A 20,927-nucleotide genomic window follows, 5' to 3' on the forward strand; every position below is an offset into this window, starting at 1 on the left:
CACCTGGCTAAAAGTAAGCAGTGGGTGTGAGCTATTATTTTAACTGGGATTGTCTTCTGTGACTCCTGCATCAGTTGGTACACAGAGTAATTTGAGGTGAAGATGTGATTGTCTATCCCACTCTTACCTTCTTGGTTCCAGTGCAGGGCTGATATGCTACCCATTTCCTCTTCCTTTTATTCCACCCTTTTTTGGGTACATTGATTTGGATTTTTTAGAAAATTGGTTATGATTGACCTATATAGATTCACACACTTACACAATACGATTAGTGGAATTAGAATTTGTTTGGAAACAAACTTTTTAATACTTTATTTTTCTAAAAATCATATGCTGTGTTTTCAGTGTTTTCCAAGGTTAAATCTGGATACCTCTTAGTGTGAGAGTCACTCTAGCAGTGCCCAGGCGGTGACTGCCTTTGACAGACTCACAGCCTCCAGGGCTGCTGGGCTCAGCAGGGTAGGGTTCCATTTCTAGCCTATGACGATGACCTGTGACTAGAACAGAAAGACTGTTGATGCTTTTCCAAGGACTGTACAGGGGTGTTTCAGTTCGTTATTTCTAGTGGTGTGCTGCTTGAGTGTTGCATTGGGCCCTCAGCTGTTGAAGAACAGAGGATACTGTTTCTGTTACAGCTGGCAGTGAACTAGACTGCCTACTGCCTCTTGGAGACATAGTACTAACTGAAAGACAGTTAATGGTCAAGCATCAAGTATTGAATTGGGGCTTCATTCTAGTACAATGTTAAGAATAAATTAGATTTCTTCTCGCTGGATTAAATTTGAGCTATTTCGTTTTCAGTATTCATCTGTAAGATCACTGTGTCTTCACTTGGGCCAGCCAATTGTTTAAATTGTTGAAAAGCTTACTTGTAAATAGGTGTTTTGTGTTAACTTGTCTGTTGAAGACTTTAAGGCTGAAAAGGGTTATAAACTGATCTTGTAGCTGGAAGTTAATAAGAAAGGTTTTTCCATGATTCAGATTAATGAAGAGAAAACATTCCATACTTTATTCCCTCTGCAATTGTATTTATAATTCAGAAAATTCTAGCTTTATCTATACATTTTTTTAAGCAATCAAACCTAAAGTTTCAAATGTAACATTGGTGGTATCGTTTGTTAATTACATGATTGGAAACTTAATGTCAGTGAAAAATGACACACACAAATGGCATGTGCAGTGAAGCTTAAAATAGCACATCTTCACATCCATGCAAATTCCCTGGACTCCTCATAATGACCTACTTACGTACTGCTCACAGAGAGAAACCTGAGGCACTTGAAGCATCCATTAAAGCTGGAATATTACATTTAAATGTTTTATGTATTTGTAGTTTTGCTATTTACTCATGTTTCGTCCACAAATGCCAAAAGCATTTTCCATGATTAAGCTTTTAAAAGAGCAATACATTTGGCATTTCAGAATGTGTCTGACAGTCAAGTACCTTGTTCCTTGGAGTGTGTTGGTTTTTTAAAGTAAACAATGCAAGTCTCAAGCCTGTTTACCCAAGATGCCGGTGTCTATTCTTTAAACGTGTCCAGGTTTACTTTCCGATTGACACGTGTGTGTGTTCTTTCTGTTTCTCAAATACAGAGCTGCCAAATGCTGTTAAATCAGCTGAGGGAGATCACAGGCATTCAGGACCCTTCTTTTCTTCACGAAGCTCTGAAGGTTAGTCTCAAGGCCTCTATTCAACAGGTTTTAAAGCTGTTGTTCATATCATAGTTATGTCAGTTCAAGCTATATTTATGCCAAGATGAATGTGCATACGTATAGGACGGAAGTTCTAAAGGTCAAATGACCCAGTATCTTCAACATGTAAATTATAAGAGCAGGAAAAAGTTGAGGAGGGGAGAGACTCAGTGTGTGGGGGGAAACCTACAGAGATTTAAGGTACCTGTCAACTAACTGCACCGTATGGACCTTTTGTGGATCCTGATTCAAACTAAAAAGTATTTGAGTCAGGGAAATTTGAACTGGTTATTTGTGTGAGGATAGCATTATGGGTTATATTTTTTTAAAAAGATACATTCTGAAATGTTGACTGATGAGATGATAAGACACTTAGAGTTTGCTTCAGAGTATCTGGGGGAGGAGAGGCAGAATAGGTAAAATAAGACTGACCAGGGCTCGGTAATTATCGAAGCTGAGTGATGGGCACATGGGGTTCAATTATACATTCCCTCTCCTGTTGTGTATGTTAGAATTTTTTCCTAAGAAAAGTTTAAAAAGTTAAGATGAAATAGAAGTGTGGTCATCACTTCATCACTATAGAATATGATAACTGTTTGGCACCTTTACCGTAGGGGCTGACTTCACTTAGAATCTCTGTGTTAATCGCCAGCCCCCTTCTTGATACATCATGCCGTAATTCTGTGAAATCAGGCGGCACAGTATCCAAAGCAGTGAGATTTCATTCTCGTTTGCATGTTGTGGGAAATCAGAGCATGGCAACTCCCTTCCTGTAACTAGGAGTTTAATGGCAGTGCTTTAAGCATAATAGACCTACTATCCTCCACTGTACTCTGTTTCCTCCTTTATACCCTAGAATTATGCCTAGACTTATTCAGTATGTCACCAGGGTAGTAAGAGTTATAACCCCCAGACTAACTTGCTGCTTATTTTAAATGCTGTGATGCTTTACTTCTGAAATTTCTATTTTTTTCCTCCCCTCAGGCCAGTAATGGTGACATCACCCAGGCAGTCAGCCTTCTCACTGATGAAAGAGTTAAAGAGCCCAGCCAGGAGACTGCTGCTACAGAACCATCTGAAGTAGCGGGCAGTGCTGACAACAAAGAAGAATTAGCAAGTAGGTATATCCTGGCTTGGTCCCGCTCTGAACTAGCGGAGAGTAAGAGATGAGTTTACGTGAGTGTCCTTTCCATCACATCAACCCTTCGGAAATAGTAGTAATAATGACTAATTACTGGGCCATTACTAGGCGCCAGGCACAATTCTCAGCGCTTAAATGGTTCCATTCATTCAGCACTTATTTAATGAACCCCTATTATGTGCCAAGCACTCTTTTAGGCACTGGAGATGAACAAAAGAAACAGGAATTGCTGCCCTGTGAGAGATGAGGCCATTGAGGGAACAAATGGGAGGCAGATCTTGCAGAGCCTTCATAGCTGCTTGGCATTTACTCTGACTTAAGAGGACTAGCCATTGGAGAGTTTGGGGCAGAGGAATGCTGTAAACGGGTTTCCTTTGGCTAAAGATCATTCTGGCTGCTCTGTTGAGAACAGAATGTGTGGGAGGGAGTAGCGAGCATGGGGCAGAGCAGGGAGCCCAGGACGACTCAGGAAGCTATTGCAGATGAAGGCGGTGTGGGCCAGGATGCAGTAGTAGAAGGGTGACAAGTGCTTGCTCTACAGGATTTGCTTACAAAGGATCTGAGAGTTGTGAAAGAGAGAGGGGTTAAAGATGACTCCACGTTTGTTTCCTAAGGAGCTGAAAGGATGGAGCTGCACTTAACTGACGTGGGAATAATTGCAGATGGAGCAGATTTGGGGTGGAAAATGAGGAGATCGGTTTTGGCAATATTAAGTTTGAGATGCCTGTTAGACATCCAGGTGGAATATCAAAAAGGCAGTGGAGGTCCAATTGTGCAGTTCAAGGGAGAGATCTGGGCTGGAGGTGGATAAAACCTGGAATCATAAACCTATAAATGGTACTTAAAATTATGAGAAGGGATGAGCTCTCCAAGGGAGTGGGTATAGAAAACAGGAAAGGTTCAGTGACTCAGCAGTAGATCTTCCAGTGTTGAGATGTCTGGGCGGGGGGCAGGGGAGTAGGAGGAAGACCAGGAGAGTGGTGCTATGGAGGCCAAAGAGGCTTCCAGGAGGAGGGATCTATCAGCTGCGCAAGGTGGTGTTAATGGATATTTGAGCTGTTGGCAATTTTGAACTATTCTGAATAATGCTGCTGTGAATATTCTTGTGTATGTCTTTCGGTGCACGTAGTGACTTTTTCAATCCACATTTTTCTTTTCTAGACGCATCCATGTTGGTTGTACCTGTAGTTATTTCTTTTGACTGATGTGTAGTATTTCTTGGTCAGAATATACAACAGAATTGATATATTTGTTGATTGACTTTGGGGTTGTTTTGAATTTTTTTTGCTGTTGTAAACAAGGCTGCTGTGAGCTTTTTTGATTTATGTTCCTTGTGCATGTATGCAAGAGTTTCTTTAGTGTATATGCCTAGCAGTGTAATTGGTGAGTATTAAGATGTGCTTATCTTCAACTTAGTAGCTATTATTAGTGACATTATTTTCCAAAGTGATTATTTAAAAAAATATTTATTTGGTTGTGCCGTGTCTCAGTCGCGGCATGTAGGCTCCTTAGTTGCAGCCCGTGGGCTCCTTTAGTTGCGGCAGGCGGGCTCCTTAGTTGTGGCACGCAACCTCTTAGTTGCGGCATGCATGTGGGATCTGTTTCCCTGGCCGGGGATCGAACCTGGGCCCCCTGCATTGGGAGTGCGGAGCCTTAGCCACTGTGCCACCAGGGAAGTCCCCAAAGTGATTTTTTTACATATTTATACTCCCACTAACAGGGTTTGAGAGTAACTCTTGCTCTCAAATTTGTTAGATTGTAAAATTGTTGCCTGTCTTTTTGATATGAAATGATAATCTTGTTTTTAATTAGAATTTTTAAAAATTAAATAATGAGATTGAACATCTTTTCCCTTTTGACTATTCATGTTTCCTCATGTGAAGTTTCTTTTCGTGTCTTCTGCCGGTTTGTCTGTTTGTTTGCCTCTTTTTATTGATTCTTGATATTCTTATCGATAATGACCTTATATTCTTGATATTAACCCATTTTTCTGGACTTCGGTGTTGCAGATATCGTCTCCTTATTGATGACTTGTGTTTTTACACTATGGTGACGAACTAACAAATAGCTTTCATTTATTAATCTTCTGCTATGGTTTGTGTTTTTTGTTTAAGAACTCCTATACTGTGAAGTTATAGGATATTCTGTTATATTTTCTTCTAAAATTGTAATGTTTTGCTTTTCACATTTAAATCTTTAATTCATCTGAAATGGATTATCTTGATAAGGCATAAGATAGAAACATAGTTCGATCCACCCCCTCACTTCCTCCAGCTATTCAGTTGGTTCAGGACCTTTTATTGAAAAGGCTATACTTACCCACTGATTTACAGTATTAGCTCTGTGTTATATCAGATTTTCATATTTTCCATTCTATTTCATTGAGTATCTGTTTTTAATTCTTTGGGATATATACCTAGGAGTGGAATTGCTAGGTCATATAACAATTCTGTGTTTAACTTAAAAAAAAAATTCTAAAACAGGACTCCTTTTTCATAACTGCAACAATATTATCACACCTAAAAATTAATAACAATTTCTTAATCTCATCAAATACCAGTGTAGAAATTTCCCTGATTGTCTCACTAACAATATGTTTGTAATTGGTTTGTGAGAATAATGATCCACATAAAATGAAAACATTAAAGTATGTTTGAAATGTTTTTTAAGATCCCTTTTATCTATATAGTCCCCCTCTCTTTTTTTCTTGCAGTTTAATGTTTGAATAAATAAAGTCCTTTGTTTCAGGATTTTATTTGACAGGATTTGCATGATACCACATGATTGCATTCCTGTGGTATCCTTTAGTGGATTTTTATGTCCTCTGTCTTTCCTATTAATTTAGATGCTTATCTGGCATGACAAAGTCATAGGTAGTGTTGTGTGTATTTCTTCTATTTTGTTGTATCAAGAAGTAAATAATGTCTGGTCCCCGTCTTTTTGTGTTGTTAAAATTGTTAGTGTGTTCAGATTGTTAGTTTGATTAATTTATCATAAAATTCCCCACCTAGTATTTCCAGCCACCATTGGTGATTATTGCTTAGATTCTTTATTTTATTGGAGATTTCAAAATGGTAGTATTTTATCTATCATTACTTAATAATTTATTAGTTGGAATTCTTTTTTTTTAATTGTAGTTAAAAAACACATTAATATAAAATTTACATTTTAATCTTTAAAAAAATTTTTTCATCATGGATATTTTTGGGGGGGCATCAATTTTAATTCATTAATTAATTTATTTATTGGCCACACCACGTGTCATGCTGGGTCTTAGTTCCCTGAGCAGGGATTGAACCCTGCCCGCTTCAGTGGAAGCAGAGTCTTAACCACTGGACCGCTAGGGAAGTCCCACATTTTAACCATTTTTAAGTGTACAGTTCAGTAGTGTTAAGTATATTCACATTATTGTATAAAAGATCTCTAGAACTTTTTCATCTTATAAATCTGAAACTTTATTCCCATTAAACAACCCTTTTCTCCCTCCCCGCCCCCAGTAACAGCCTTCTACTTTCTGTTTCTGTGAATCTGACTACCTTAGGGACCTCATATAAGTGGAATCATACAGGATTTATTTTTTTGTGACTAGCTTATTTCACCTAACATAATGTCCTCAATGTTCATCCATGCAATGGCATGTGACAGGATTTCCTTTTTTTTTCTTTTCAATTTTTTTAATTATGGTAAAATACACATCACATAAAAGTTACTGTCATAACCATCTTTAAGTTCAGTGGTATTATGTACATTCATGTCATTGTGCAACCATCACCACCATTCATCTCCAGAACTCTTTTTTTGTCTTGCAGGACTGAAACTCTCTACCCATTAAACAGTAACTCCCCATTACCCCGTCCCCCGCTCCTAGCAACCACCATTCTACTTTCTGTTTTCTATGATTTTGACTACTCTAAGTACCTTATATAAGTGGAATCATACAGTATTTGTTCTTTAGTAGCTGGCTTATTTCACTTAGCATAATGTCTTCAAAGTTCATTCAGATTGTAGCACGTTAGAATTTCCTTCCTCTTTAAGGTTGAATAATATTCCATTGTATGTATATACCAAATTTTGTTTATCCATTTATCCATCAGTGGATATTTGGGTTGCTTCCACCTCTTGGCTTTTGTGAATAGTGCCATTTGAACATGGATGTGCAAAAAGCTCTTTGAGACCCTGGTTTTTCATTTTGGATATGTCCCCTGAAGTGAGATTGCTCGATGATATGGTAGTTCTACTTTTAATTTTTTAAAAAGTGTGGGAACCTCCACACTGTTTCCCGTAGCATTTGCACTATTTTATAATCCTGCCAACAGTGCAAAAGGGTTCCAATTTCTCCACATCCTCGCCAATACTTGTTATTTTCTGGTTTTTGTTTTTTGATAGCCATTCTAATGGATGTGAGGCAGTATCACATAGTGGTTTTAATTTGCATTTTCTCTGATGATTAGTGACATTGAGCATGTTTTCATATGTCTGTTATCCATATTATATCATCTTTGGAGAAATGTCTCTTCAAGCCTTGTGCCCATTTTAAAATCAGATTAGTTGATTTTTTGTTGTTGTTTATATACTCTGGATATTAACCCTTTATCAGATACATGATTGGCAATTATTTTCCCCTATTCCGTAGGTTGCCTTTTGACTCTGTTGATTGTGTCCTTTCATGCTTTAAAGTTTTTAAGTTTGATTTAGTCCCATTTGTTGATTTTTGTTTTTGTTTGTTGGTGCTTTTGATGTCATATCCAAGAAATCAATGTCATGAAACTTTTTATGTTTAACTTTTTGAAGAACTGCCAGCCTCCATTCTTCTAACTTCCACAACAGCTGCGCCATTTTACATTCCCACCACCGCTACGCAGGGTTCTAACTTCTCTACGTCTTCACCAGCATTTGTTATTTAGCCATCCAAGTGGGTGTGAAATGATAATCTCATTGTGGCTTTGATTTGCATTTCCTTAATGGCTAATGATGTGGAGCATCTTTTCATGTGCTTATTGGCCATTTGTGTATCTTCTTTGGAGAAATGTCTAATGAAATTCTTTTCCTATTTTTAAAGTTGGGCTGTTTGTCTTTTTATTATTCAGTTGCAGGAGTTTATGTAGTCTGTATATAGGTTCCTTACTAGATACATGATTTGCAAAATTTTTCTTTCATTCTGTGGGCTGTCTTTTCACTATCCTGATGGTGTCCTTTGAAGCCCAAAGATTTTTATTTGACGATGTCAGATTTACCAATCTTTTCTTTCACTGCTTGTGCTTTGATTGTCATCTCGAAGATGCCATTGTCTAATCCAAGGTCATGAAGTTATACCTGTTTACTTCTAAGAGTTTTGTAGTTTTAGCTCTTATCTTGAGGGCTTGATCCACTTTTGAGTTCATTTTTGTAAATGATGTGAAGGAGGGGTTAAAAGCCACTCTTTCCCTATTGAATTGTCTTGGTACCTGTGTTGAAAATCAGTTGACTATAACTGTGAGGTTTATTCCTGGACTGTCAGTTCAGTCCCACTCATTCTGTTCCATCGATCCATATGTTAGTTCTTATGCCAGTAGCACAAGGTCTTGATTTTTTGTTTTGTGTTCTTTGTGGTTTTTTTCTTTATAAATTATTTCATTGCTCATATATAGAAATTCATTCAACTTTTGTTCATTGATCTTTTATCTAACCATCTCTTATTTTTTTTTACATCTTTATTGGAGTATAATTGCTTTACAATGGTGTTAACCATCTCTTATTAATTATAACTGTTTTCTATAGATTATTTTGGGTTTCCCTTGTAGGTGATCATTATCTGTGAATTATGACAGATTTGTTTCTTATTTTGCAATCTTTATTATTTTTTAAAATTTATTTTATTTTGTTATCACACTGCCTGGAACTTTCAGAACCATGGTGAATAAAAGCCCTCAACAACAGACATCTTTGTCTTAGTCTTGGTTTTAAAGGAAATGCATGTAACATTTCACGATTAAGTGTAAACTTTGCTGTGGGCTTTCCATGGATATTCTTTCTTAGTCTAAAAATATTCTTTTCTCTTCCTACTTGGCTTGGAGTTTTTATTCCTTAATGGAGGTTGAATGTTATAAAATACTTTTTCTGTATCTATTGAGATGATCATTTTTTCCTTCAACTGTTAAGATAGTGGATTTTACTGGTCTATTTTCTAACATTAACTCAGTATTTCCTTCCTACAGTGAATTCAGCTTGGTCTTAATATATAATCTTTTTGGGTGTGTTAGCAGGATTCTGTTTGCTTTTGTTCAGGCTCTTTGCATCTGTGATCATGCGTGAGTTTGTCATTTTTCCTCTCTCTCTTACTGTTCTTGATTGGTTTGTGATATACCAAGGTGTTATGCTGACTTCGTAAAATGAGTTGAGGAGTATATCCTCTGTTCTCTAGAATAGTTTGTGTGAGATTGAAAGTATCCATTCTTTGAATGTTCAACTTTTAGCTGATAGTTTACAATGGTAAGTAAAGAGACTGTTTAACCTACAGGTACGGGATATATTTCTGACTCTGTGAAGTAAGGCTGCAAAAGGGGGTATTTGACTCATTGCATTTTAGCAGCTTGTTATTACTGTACTGTTAGCTAATCATAAGGTTACAGTGTAGCTGTAAGTTATTCATTTGATTCTAGCATAGAGTAATAAAGTTGTTTTTACACAGAAGAGCCATTGTATTGAGAGTTAGGGAGTGTATCTAATTTTGTGAATGCTTTTACCTTTTTTCCTACAATACAAACAGAAAGGCAATGTTTCCTGCATGTAGACTAATTAAATTTCTATTTATCTTACAGAAGTAATAGACCTTACTCATGATAACAAAGATGATCTTCAGGCCGCCATTGCTTTGAGTCTGCTGGAGTCCCCCAAAATTCAAGCTGATGGAAGAGATCTTAACAGGTTATTGATTTAATTTATAGTCTTTGCTCTGCACATTAGTGTGTAGGTCAAAGGCAGTATCTCTGTGAAACAGTTCTGCCAAGCTTCTTTAATTGCACCTAAATGAAATTTCTTTTATGAGAAAATTTAAATTCACATTTGCTTACTTACTCTTTGGTTCACTTTTGAAGAAGCTAAATATGATAAGGGTCTTATTGCAGCCTGTGGTCTTTGAGTAGAAGCCTGCAAGGTTTTGTAGTTCACATTTGCTCGTGGGAAAAAACTGCCTAGGGCAAATATCCGATAAATATGTATTCTCTTTATTAACTTTGAGCCTTTGTAAACTTTGAATGTTTTGTTGTTGGCTATTGAAAATGAAAGTTATCACTCAGCTCCCCTAGGACTAGGAGGATATATGTTTTGAATTGGTACTGATTTGGTGCTTGTCTGGTATTGTTCACAGATATCCAGTTCCATTGGTGCCCAATCAGTTTCCAGACACGTTTATCCCCTCATACTGCCAGGTTGTTTCTTTCAGGGAAACATAGGGCCATGGTTTGTGTGCTAAGCAATTTCGAGGCTCTTATCTTTAGCAGAGTGTCTCTCTTGCCTCTTTCAATGGCAAGGTCTGAGATAAGGCACTATTGTTGAAATGTAAAACTTTTAATATGGTAGCCATAAATAGTCTTGAGTCTCAACTCAGTTCCATCAGGGCCCTTGTTAGTAATAATCTCTGTTATGGCAGGATTAACAACTCGATGTTTAAACCTTTTCACTTATGTTGCAACCTTATAGTTATTATATAGCCAGTGGTTACCCAGTAAATAGTTTATCTGGCATTTTGAGTTACCTGTGAAAGCTTACCTACATCCTCCATATAGTAGATTGTTGTTTAACTCTTTTCTTTTTTGATGTGTGATATGTTGGCACAATATAGGATGCACGAGGCAACCTCTGCAGAAACTAAACGCTCAAAGAGAAAACGCTGTGAAGTCTGGGGAGAAAATCCCAATCCCAATGACTGGAGGCGAGTTGATGGTTGGCCTGTTGGGCTGAAAAATGTTGGCAATACATGTTGGTTTAGTGCTGTTATTCAGGTATGGTATTAAGAGACAACTGTGTCTTCTGGAAACGATTTTGTAATTTATTAAACTGAAATGTGAGAAACATAGCTTTAAAAAAAAGGAAACAGATAAATAAAACTGGAGGGTTTTCCCCATGGCATTATTGTGTTTTGGTTGCTTTCTTGTGTTTTCGACCTAGATGCTCTTGTGTCTAACTTGGTCAGTACTGAAAACAGAATCTTCTGTGGTTATAAATAGGTTGAGGAGGTGTTTTGGTGAATGCTGTATTACAGCAGAGCAAGAGCTAATAAGGAGAAATCAGTCTTTGGGAGGCTATCATAAATGACCAGGCAGGAAGGAAATGATGGTGGCCTGGAACAGAGAAGTGGCATAAGCCATGGAAGGGAGGAGTCAAAGCATTCATGAGGTATTTAGGAGATCAGATCTATAGGATCTGATAAACAACCGGGTAGGGATATGTGCAGGAGGGGCTGAGAAAGACTGCAAGGTTTCTAGCTTGAGGTACCGGGTGGACGATAGTGCCATTTAACACTGGAGGAGGAATAATTTGCGTGAGTGTTAAACGCGGGGTTTCAGTTCGTTTTATACATGCTGAGTTTGAGGGTCCACGTGGAGATACCGTGTAGGCAGTTATCTATGTGAATCTGTTGTTCAGTAAAAAGATCTGGGCTGCAGATATAGTTCTGGGAATCAGTAGCATGTAGATGGTGATAAACCCAAGCTAGAGGATGAATTCCCCTGGGGAGCGTGTTGCCTCTTAAACTTAACGTGGCTGCAGTGTAGCACTTGATCCTGCCCTGCCGGCTTCTCCTTCACAGTACTTGACACCGACCCAGCTGCTTAGCCAAAAATGGAACCCTCCGTTTACACACATAAAGTCCATGGGTTCCTTCAGCTTACTCTGTGCCTGGACTGTTTTAGCACTGGGGAAACAGCAGTGGATAAAACAAAGCCCTCACTCCCATGGAGTTTACTTGGAAAAGAGTGGGACCGACAGGAAACAAAATATATATCAGATGGCAGTAAGTGCTATAAAGATGAATGAATGGGGGCAAGAGGGGCTAGAACGGGTTCAGCTAGAGAGGGAAGGGGTGCTGTTTATATAGGGGGGTTACATATGGCCTTTCTGCTAAGGCGGGCATCTGAGTAGAGGCCTGACTTAGGCGAGGGAGTGAGCCATGTAGTTCCATGAAGAATGTTTCATATAATTATATAGAGGACACTGCAGACAGGGAACAGCAAGTTCAGAGACTCAGGTCAGGAGCTGAGAAATAGGGAGAAGGCTGGAATTGAGTGACCGAGGAGGGGGAACAGACAGCTGTGAGTGCAGGGAGGTGGTGGAGGCGGGGCGGGGGAGGGGGAGCGTGGAGTCACGATGAGGGTTCAGGAATCACGTGAGGTGGGAAAGTATTGGAAGGTTTGGAGCAGACAAGTGCTGCGATCCTACTTCCATTTTAAGAGGCTCACTGGCCTCTGCATTAAGAATAGGATGTAGGAAGGTCTTGGGGAATGAGGGACACGAGTCAGTTCTTTCCTTTTGAGGGAGAGGGAGAGATTGAGATTGAGACCGAGACCCTTCCCTGGATTCACTTCCCTCCTGTGAGAGATGGTGAAAGGAGCGAGCCTATGGAGGGGATGACTGAGAAAGGCTTCTGAGAAAGCATGGGAGGACAGGACAGAGAGCAGGGCGTGTGGGGAGGGCTTGGCCTCCGACAGCAAGAGGGCAAGAGGGTAACAGGGGAGAGGACAAGGAGGAAATGATGACTGCCAGTTAAAGTGGAAATAGTTCCTAGTAGTCGTTTTTTCCTCTGAAATAAGCAGCCATTTTTTGAGGCAGAGTGCAAGAGTGACAGAATCAGGTTTTAAAGGGAGTGGAAGTTTAAATGGTTGTTGTAAACAGCGGGAAACCAGTTGGCGCCAGAATACAGTGGTAGGATTTCTGAAAATGTGAAGGTCTACTTGAGGTTGTAGACCTTAAATGTATAGTGGTACCCACATGTCCTGTTTGATCGGGACTTCTTCTCTTAGCAGTTCTCCAAAACGCTTAAGTGGAAAATTAAATTCATTTAAGTTGGAGGATTTGCTGGGTATGGTGAAAGGACAAAAGAGCAGTTTGAGGGACTTCCCTGGTGGCACAGCGCAGTGGATGAGACTCCGCGCTCCCAAAGCAGGGGGTCCGGGTTCAATCCCTGGTCTGGGGAACTAGATCCCACATGCATGCTGCAACTAGGAGTTCGCATACCATAGCTAAGGAGCCTACATGCTGCAACTAAGACCTAGTGCAACCAAATAAATAAATAAATAAATAAAAACTAAGAGATTGTTTCAAAAAAAAAGAGCAGTTTGAGAATTTAATGAAAGATGGGTAGAGACCACGGAATCAAAGCTGGGGAGAGGGAGAAATGAAGACAGAAAGGGAGGACAGGAAAGAGGTCTGTTTGCTTGGGTTCCTGATGACGTCAAAGCACAGGTGTCCTGTGGGTCATTGAACAAATGAGCCAGAAGACAGGTTATGGTTCAAGAGGAGGTTTTTCTGAATTTGTGATCTGAGAAGCAGCAGTGTTTCCAGTATTGACATATCCTGGGTATGTAGAGATGGAGTGGAGGAATAGGTCATGAGACGTAAGATGCTCATGGGAGCCGGGGGGGTCCCTCGGCTGAACAAAAAGTACCTGTGTTCCCTCAGAAAATGTGAATTGGACTCCTGCTGTGTGCCTAGCACTATTCTAAGCCCTTGAGATATAGGAGTGAACCAAACCAAGACAGAGACTTGCCCTTAGGGATTTAGATTCTTGTGAGGCAAGACAGACAAGGAACAATAAATAGTTGAAATAGGAATCAATAAATAGTTGAAAAACTAACTAGTTAACTACATAGATGTTTATATAGTATGTTAAACTCTGGTCAGTGTGATAGAAAAGAGAGCAGGGTATGGGAGATTGGAATTGCCGCAGGAGGGACGGGAGCAGGTTCCAACATAAACTACGATGTTAGGTTAGGCCGCGTGAGGGGATGAGATTGGAGCAGTTGCCCTGGACGCAGCAGGCGAGGGAGTGAGCCAGGCGACTGTCGGGGGAGAGCATTCCATATAGAAGGGGAAGCACCAAACAATGGCCACAAGGTGGGAGTGAGCTTGGCGTGTTCACAGGACATCAGAGTCCCGAGTGGCAGGAATGCTAGGAGCGGAAGCAAGGATCACTGGAGGTGGGGCTGGAGAGGTAACTTGTCTTTTGCTCTGAGCGAGATGGGGAGTCATGAGGGTTCTGAGCAGAGGAGTAATGGACTCTGACTCGAGTTTTAAAAGGCTCCCTCGGGCCACTGTGAGGAGAGCAGAATGGAGGGGCGCGGATACAAGTGGAGAGACCTATGAAGGGGGCCGCTGCAGTCATCACTGAGAGGCCGTGCTGCCCTGGACCAGGCTGGTAGCCGTGGAAATAGAGAAGAGCTTGGAATCTTGATTTATTCCCAAGGCAGAGCTGACGGGATGTCCTGTGGGTTGGGTACTGACCAAAGTCACCGAGTAAGGATGGCAGAGCTCTCACCATATGACAGTCTTCAGTGAATCCGGTGCTTTATTTTGGTTACATTAGAAAGATAGTTAGAAGGAGCTGTGTGGAGAGTGGGCTGATACAGAGGAGGTTCTAGAGCCAGGGAGACGATGTGCCGTGATCCAGGTGAGCAGTGATGGGAGTTTGATTAGAGCAGGTGATAGGAACTGATAGAGAGGAGGTGGTTATGAATAAAATAGCACCCCAGAGGCAGAGTGCAAGGGACGTCTTACTGGATGTAAATGGTTGATAAAGGGAAAGGAGTCAACGATTATTCTGAAGTTCTAAACTTTGATGCCTGGAGGAGGAGGATGTAATTAGTGATACAGAGACTACAGGAGAAGAAGCAGATGTTGGAGGATCAAGTTGATATTGGTTTGGGAAATGAGTAACATCAGCTCATACTGTTGTAGTTTTTAAGAATAATAGCATCTTTGGGAAAAGCCAGATTTTGGTGAAGGTGAGGAAGTGGAGTGAAGGAACTTGAGAACGTAAGGCCATTTTTCTCAAGGTAGAACAGAAGTGCTGGAACATGTTACGGGATAGTCAGCCGAGTAGGGATGAAACCAGGAGGAATGGAAATGCGCTAGGTAGACATGGGAGGTGGGAAGAGAAGAGATGGGGCTGCTTGTAGAGCTGAGCATCCCAGCCCCGGCTGCAGATAGAACTTTGGTATCACATCCTAACCCGACTTAAGTTCCCAGTCCAGGTGTACGTTCCTCCTATCGGCTGAATCCCGGTAGAGCTTGTCGTGGAGTGGGGGAAGTCGGAGGCTTATAGTCCACCCAGGATGCTGCTTCAAGAGTTCCAGTCTGTGGGCTGGAGGGCTTTTCATCTGAGGATTATGTTGGGATGAGGAGTTATATTCATACAAGAGGTTTTTTTTTTTTTTTTTATTTGCTGTACGCGGGCCTCTCACCGTTGTGGCCTCTCCCGTTGCGGAGCACAGGCTCCGGACGCGCAGGCTCAGCGGCCATGGCTCACGGGCCCAGCTGCTCTGCGTCATGTGGGATCTTCCCGGACCGGGGCACACACCCGCGTCCCCTGCATCGGCAGGGGGACTCCCAACCACTGCGCCACCAGGGAAGCCCATACAAGAGATTTTTTAAAACATTAACTTTCAAAAGATATTCGTAGTTGGAAAAATGTATGATTTACAAACAGTAAAAAGGAATTCCTTTCCCTGATCCTGCCAGCCAGAGATATCTGTTAAAATTTCTTAAAATACAGTATTTAAGGCAAAGAGTGGAGAATAGTAAAGCTTTAGAAAGAAATGTTTCAAATCCCTGTACTATTAAGTCCCCATTGTACCCATCGCCCGTCATACCACCCCCTTCACACAGATACAACCACAGGTGTATGTAACCCTAAACAGTGTATCATGTTGTTTTATATGATTAAACTTCTTATGAACAATGTAATACTCTATCTTTCTACACCTTTTTCTCACACAGAATATTTCTGAGATACATCTGTGTTGATACATGTAGCTCTTGATCACTCATTTTTACTGTGTAGTTGTCTTTTTATGAAAACATTGTTTCTATGGTATTATTTTAATGACTATATAATAATCCGTTATACAGATGTACTATAGTTTATTTAATCTTTTCCTGCTAGCCATTAGGTTTTTTCTAGTTTTTTTCTAAAAAGGATTAACATTCTTTTGGCGAAATTTTTATGTGTAGCCATTATTATTTCCTTAGACATAGTAGAATTACTAGGTTGACAGTTATACATACTTTTAAGGTAAAAAATACTTTTTTGCTGCAGTTATTTTGAAAGAAAGGCTATTAATCCATTTCTTTATTTCAGTCTCTGTTTCAATTGCCTGAATTCCGAAGACTTGTCCTCAGCTATAGCCTACCACAGAACGTACTTGAAAATTGTCCAAGTCACACGGTAAATTGGTGTCAAGGAATCTTCACTGTTGTTTAGTCCCATTCTTCCCAAAGGCCTTTTAATTTTGGTTAAAGCTGGTTCCTGTGATGCTCTTTGGCTTGTGCAACATCTGTTTTCATTTCCAAATGGCTCTTTTTCTTTCTTTGTGACAAGAAATAATGTAAAGTTAAGCAGGAATAAAATTAGGAAAACAGTTCTAAGAAAGGGGCAGGTCACCCTGATGGCCTCAGCTTTTCTGCCTCTGGGTGGGAGATTTAGAAATCCCTGTCTGTCTGCGCCTTCTTCAGGCTCCTTTAGTCGCTTGCGCTGAGGGATGCAGAGTGGATGACATGATGCCGGGAGGCCTGGGCCTTCTTAGAAGTCTTTAGTCCATTCTTGCCAAAGGATATAGCCTCCTGCTGAGATCTAACCCTTCCCAGGATTTCCCTTGGTGATGCCTTTCCCAAAAGGAGGAATGGCAGCGGTTTTAGAAAATAAACACTTTTGCTTTCTGACATTATTCTCTCTCTGGCTTCTACATAGATATTCTCGAGTTTAGGGCAGTCTCCTACACAGACTTTATCAGAGTACCTATAACAGTTTGAGACCTGATTCCAATCTAGAACTTTGTAAATATAAATTAGAGATTGTTGACCACTTTTTTCTTTATGTGTTCAAATTTTCCAAATATGAGGTTATAAGAGTACACATCGCTATCTTTCCTGCAGGAAAAGAGAAATATCGTGTTTATGCAGGAGCTTCAGTATTTGTTTGCTCTGATGATGGGATCAAATCGCAAGTTTGTAGACCCTTCAGCAGCCCTGGACCTCTTAAAGGGAGCATTCCGATCGCCTGAGGAGCAGCAGGTACAGGAAGCCCATAGTCCTCGTTCTTTCCCTCGACTCTGGAGTTTGCAATGATGCCTAGTTACTACTACTGTGATGTTGCCTTGTTTCAGCTGTGTAATAAGCTACGAACGTGACTATGCAGGACTCTGGGTGCCTGCTTTTGCCCTTTGTAATGCCTAAGGAACAAGTAAAAAAAAGTGTGTGCATGTACGTGTTGTGTGGGGGAGGCTGGCTGTTTTAAAGGAAAGAAGAAAAAATAGTAGAGAGAATAGAATTTTCCAGGGGCTGTTGAAGTAGAAAGGAGGAGATTGGAAAATATCTCAGTAAATCATGGCAGAGGGTCACCGAGAAAAGGAAAGTCTGTCCTTTGTCTGCACCTTTGTCTTGGGATGGCCCAAATAGAAATTCTATTTTTAAAACGATCTAAACCTGAGTTCAGTAGCTTTTCTGAGCAGTCTTTCTCTTCTAGACTCTAGTACGTTCCTTTCCCTACCTCTTATTCAGATCAAAGCTATCACTATTAGAGCAGCTGCTTCTTCATAAAATTACGTTTTTTATCTATTTGTCTAAAGGTCCTGCAGTTCTACAAAATTCTCAAAACATTTCATAAAGGTTTCCTTTCTCCATTCAGATCTCATATTGTTCTAGAGAACTTCAGTCTGTTCTTTGGACCTTTTTTTCAAGGCCTAACTGGAAGATTTTGTTAGTTTGTTACAAATAGATGTGGCTGGAAGGGGTAGTGTTCCCATTTCCTTCTAATCAGAAATCGCCCAATGGGTCTTGTGTGTTGTCTGCAGCAGCTGGGTTCCAATGTTCCTTGTATCTTCACGATATTTGGACCTGAAAAAGAAGTCCTTTGTAGAAATAGAATCTTAATCGTTGGTGGGATAAGGGCATATTTTCATTTCCCTAAGTATACTGTTGGGTCTAACTCATGCAATTTGTGCGTCTGTTACAGCAAGATGTGAGTGAATTCACACACAAGCTCCTGGATTGGCTAGAGGACGCATTCCAGCTAGCTGTTAATGTTAAGTGAGTGTTGAGGATTTGTTTGTACATCCTTCCTACTCACAGCGGGCCAGTGAGAATTATGATTTGGGGGGAAATTATTCTTCTCAAGTAGAAATTGCTGATTTTTATCAAACCCTGTGGGGTAACCACTCATATTTGTCATTGTTTATCCCCCTTGCCCTTGGTTTTCCCCCTATAGATAATCATATTAATCTGTAACTTTTTTTCTAAAAGGGTCGTAACTATTAACTTTTTAAAAGTCATCACCTGTGCTGTAAAAGTATTGAAAGATAGAAATCAATCCTTGATGTGAGAACGGAGGTATAATATGAATACATTGAATTTAATTATTTCAGTCACTGACAGAAGTAAAATTCAAAGCAAAGAATATAAATAGCCCTTGCCAAATACAGATGCAGAGATACTTGCTTCCTAAGTTTTTTTTTTAAACTCATAAAACAGCTTTCCAAATAGCATCTTACATAGTTAATTTAAGATAGGCTTATAGAAATAGACTGTTTTCATTCCATCTCTATTGTGCCACCAGGAAAACATTTTCATATTCATTTGGAAAACTGAACAAGAGGGTTCATTCTTACCTTTATATGACTTCTATACCTTATATATTTCTGTCACTGGATATAGATGTATATATTGAATGTACACACACACATGTATTTGCATGTATGACTCCCCTGTTAGACTTGCAGTTCTGTAAGGCCAGGGATCATGCCTGTATTGCCTTTGTGTCTCCAGAATTTGGTACAGTGCTGGGTATATACTTGTTTAATGAGGGGTTTTTTTGTTTTTTAATTTTCTTTAACATCTTTATTGGAGTATAATGGCTTTACAATGGTGTGTTAGTTTCTGCTTTATAACAAAGTGAATCAGCTATACATATACATATATCCCCATATCGCCTCCCTCTTGCGTCTCCCTCCCACCTTCCCTATCCCACCCCTCTAGGTGGTCACAAAGCACCGAGCTGATCTCCCTGTGCTATGCGGCTGCTTCCCACTAGCTATCTATTTTGGTAGTATATATAAGTCCATGCCACTCTGTCACTTCGTCCCATCTTACCCTTCCCCCTCCCCGTGTCCTCAAGTCCATTCTCTACATCTGCATCTTTATTCCTGTCCTGCCCCTCGGTTCTTCAGAACCATTTTATTTTTTTCTTTAGATTCCATACATAATGTGCTACCATATGGTATTTGTTTTTCTCTTTCTGACTTGCTTCACTGTATGACAGACTCTAGGTCCATCCACCTCACTACAAATAACTCAATTTCATTTCTTTTTATGGGTGAGTAATATTCCGTTGTATATATGTGTCACATCTTCTTTATCCATTCATCTGTCGATGGAAACTTAGGTTGCTTCCATGCCCTGGCTATTCAATGAGTTTTTGAACTGAACTAATCCGTTACTTATTTTAGAGCATACTTAGATCTTTGAGGGTTGATGAAAATGTATTATTTTTGCTTTTGAATGCTGGTTTGGCTTAATGTATTGCTTATCTGATCCAAATGATACAGAATTGTTTCCTTGTTTTAAAAGCAGCAATCCCAGGAACAAATCTGAAAATCCAATGGTGCAGCTATTCTACGGTACTTTCCTCACTGAAGGGATTCATGAAGGTAAATTCTCTGCTCTAAATGTTAATTCTAGACTTGTGACCACATCTGTATTACTGTGAAATGGCTTGAGAGTCAGACAAATGCAGGTCTGAATACTGGTTCTGCCTCTTAGTATGTGTGTGATCGTGGACAAATTACATGAGATCCTGGATCCTCAGTCTCTTCATCTGTAAAACGGGCACAGTGTTCGTCTCAGAGTTGCTATATTGAATTGTGTAATATTTGCACAGCCTAAATCTGGTATTAATGTCAGACACACACTGATGTTAATCAGTTTTCTCTGTTGTTTTATCTAATCTCAAGGTTTCATTGAGTCAGGCTGCCAAAAGTGTGTCTACTCTAGGGGCTTATCTCAGCTGCATGTTGGACACATGGCCAATCATTCTCCATCTAACACCTGTCTTCTTTTACCCTTCTGATAGGCTTTGTAAAACAGTCTAATCCAGGGACTTCCCTGGTGGTCCAGAGGTTAAGACTCTGTGCTTCCACTGCAGGGGGCATCGGTTCAATCCCTGGTCAGGGAACTAAGATTCTGCATGCCATGCTGTGTAGCCAAAAAAAAAAAAAAAATCCAATCCACCGTCACTCCCAAAAAACAGCATTTCTTGATATCATATAACAGTCAAGTGTTCAAACGCCCAATTTGTTTTACAATTTCATGTGTATATAAATATATAATTTTACATATGTAAAAATAAATACACTTCCCCATATGTATACTTTTTTACAGTTTGTTTTAATCAGGATGCAAATGTGGTTCATTTATGATTGGTCTTTTAAGTTCTTTTCAAAATCTGCAGACTGTCCCTTCCCTCCATTCTTTCTTCCTTGAAATACATTTTTTAAGAAATTAGGTTGTTTGTTCTCTTATATTCTCTACAGTCTAAAATTTTGCTGCTTGCGTATCTGTGATATAGTTTAACATGTTCCTCTTTGCTCCTCTTTTTGTAACTTGATAGTTGGATCTAGAGTTTGACCAGATTCAGGTAAGGCTTTTTAATTAGTCAAGACTAACTCACAGGTGGTGGGACAGTCTTTGACCAGGAAGCATAGTTGGTTGTCTTTCTTTTTGTGATGTTAGCAGTTGTTAATGATCTATGCCTGGATCCGCTGGTTCATTAGAGGTAGCCATCCCGGCTAAGTATACTTGTAACCAGTTCTCAGCAAGTTGCTGAATTAAGAAGATACTGTCTGTGTGGTGC

General features: G+C 39.8%; 1 protein-coding gene across 14 annotated transcripts in view; it reads left to right on the forward strand.

The window, feature by feature from the left end:
- The window catches only part of USP28 (ubiquitin specific peptidase 28), a 56,673-nt gene that overhangs the window by 11,801 nt on the left and 23,945 nt on the right, over positions 1-20,927 (forward strand). For 8 of the 14 annotated variants that reach the window (XM_027082259.1, XM_027082261.1, XM_027082260.1 and 5 more), the window contains 8 exons: positions 1,594-1,671; positions 2,677-2,809; positions 9,631-9,736; positions 10,653-10,812; positions 16,164-16,250; positions 16,958-17,095; positions 18,036-18,109; positions 19,646-19,725. In XM_027082259.1, coding sequence (XP_026938060.1) covers positions 1,594-1,671; positions 2,677-2,809; positions 9,631-9,736; positions 10,653-10,812; positions 16,164-16,250; positions 16,958-17,095; positions 18,036-18,109; positions 19,646-19,725 — 856 coding nt within the window. Of the gene's footprint in view, positions 1-1,593; positions 1,672-2,676; positions 2,810-9,630; positions 9,737-10,652; positions 10,813-16,163; positions 16,251-16,957; positions 17,096-18,035; positions 18,110-19,645; positions 19,726-20,927 lie in introns of those variants that run through there. The other 6 variants (XM_027082270.1, XM_027082271.1, XM_027082258.1 and 3 more) reach the window with 3 other exon arrangements.

Source organism: Aethalodelphis obliquidens, unplaced genomic scaffold (assembly GCF_003676395.1).
Source record: "Aethalodelphis obliquidens isolate GAN/ISIS:26980383/991018 unplaced genomic scaffold, ASM367639v1 scaffold46, whole genome shotgun sequence".
Lineage (NCBI taxonomy): Eukaryota > Metazoa > Chordata > Mammalia > Artiodactyla > Delphinidae > Aethalodelphis > Aethalodelphis obliquidens.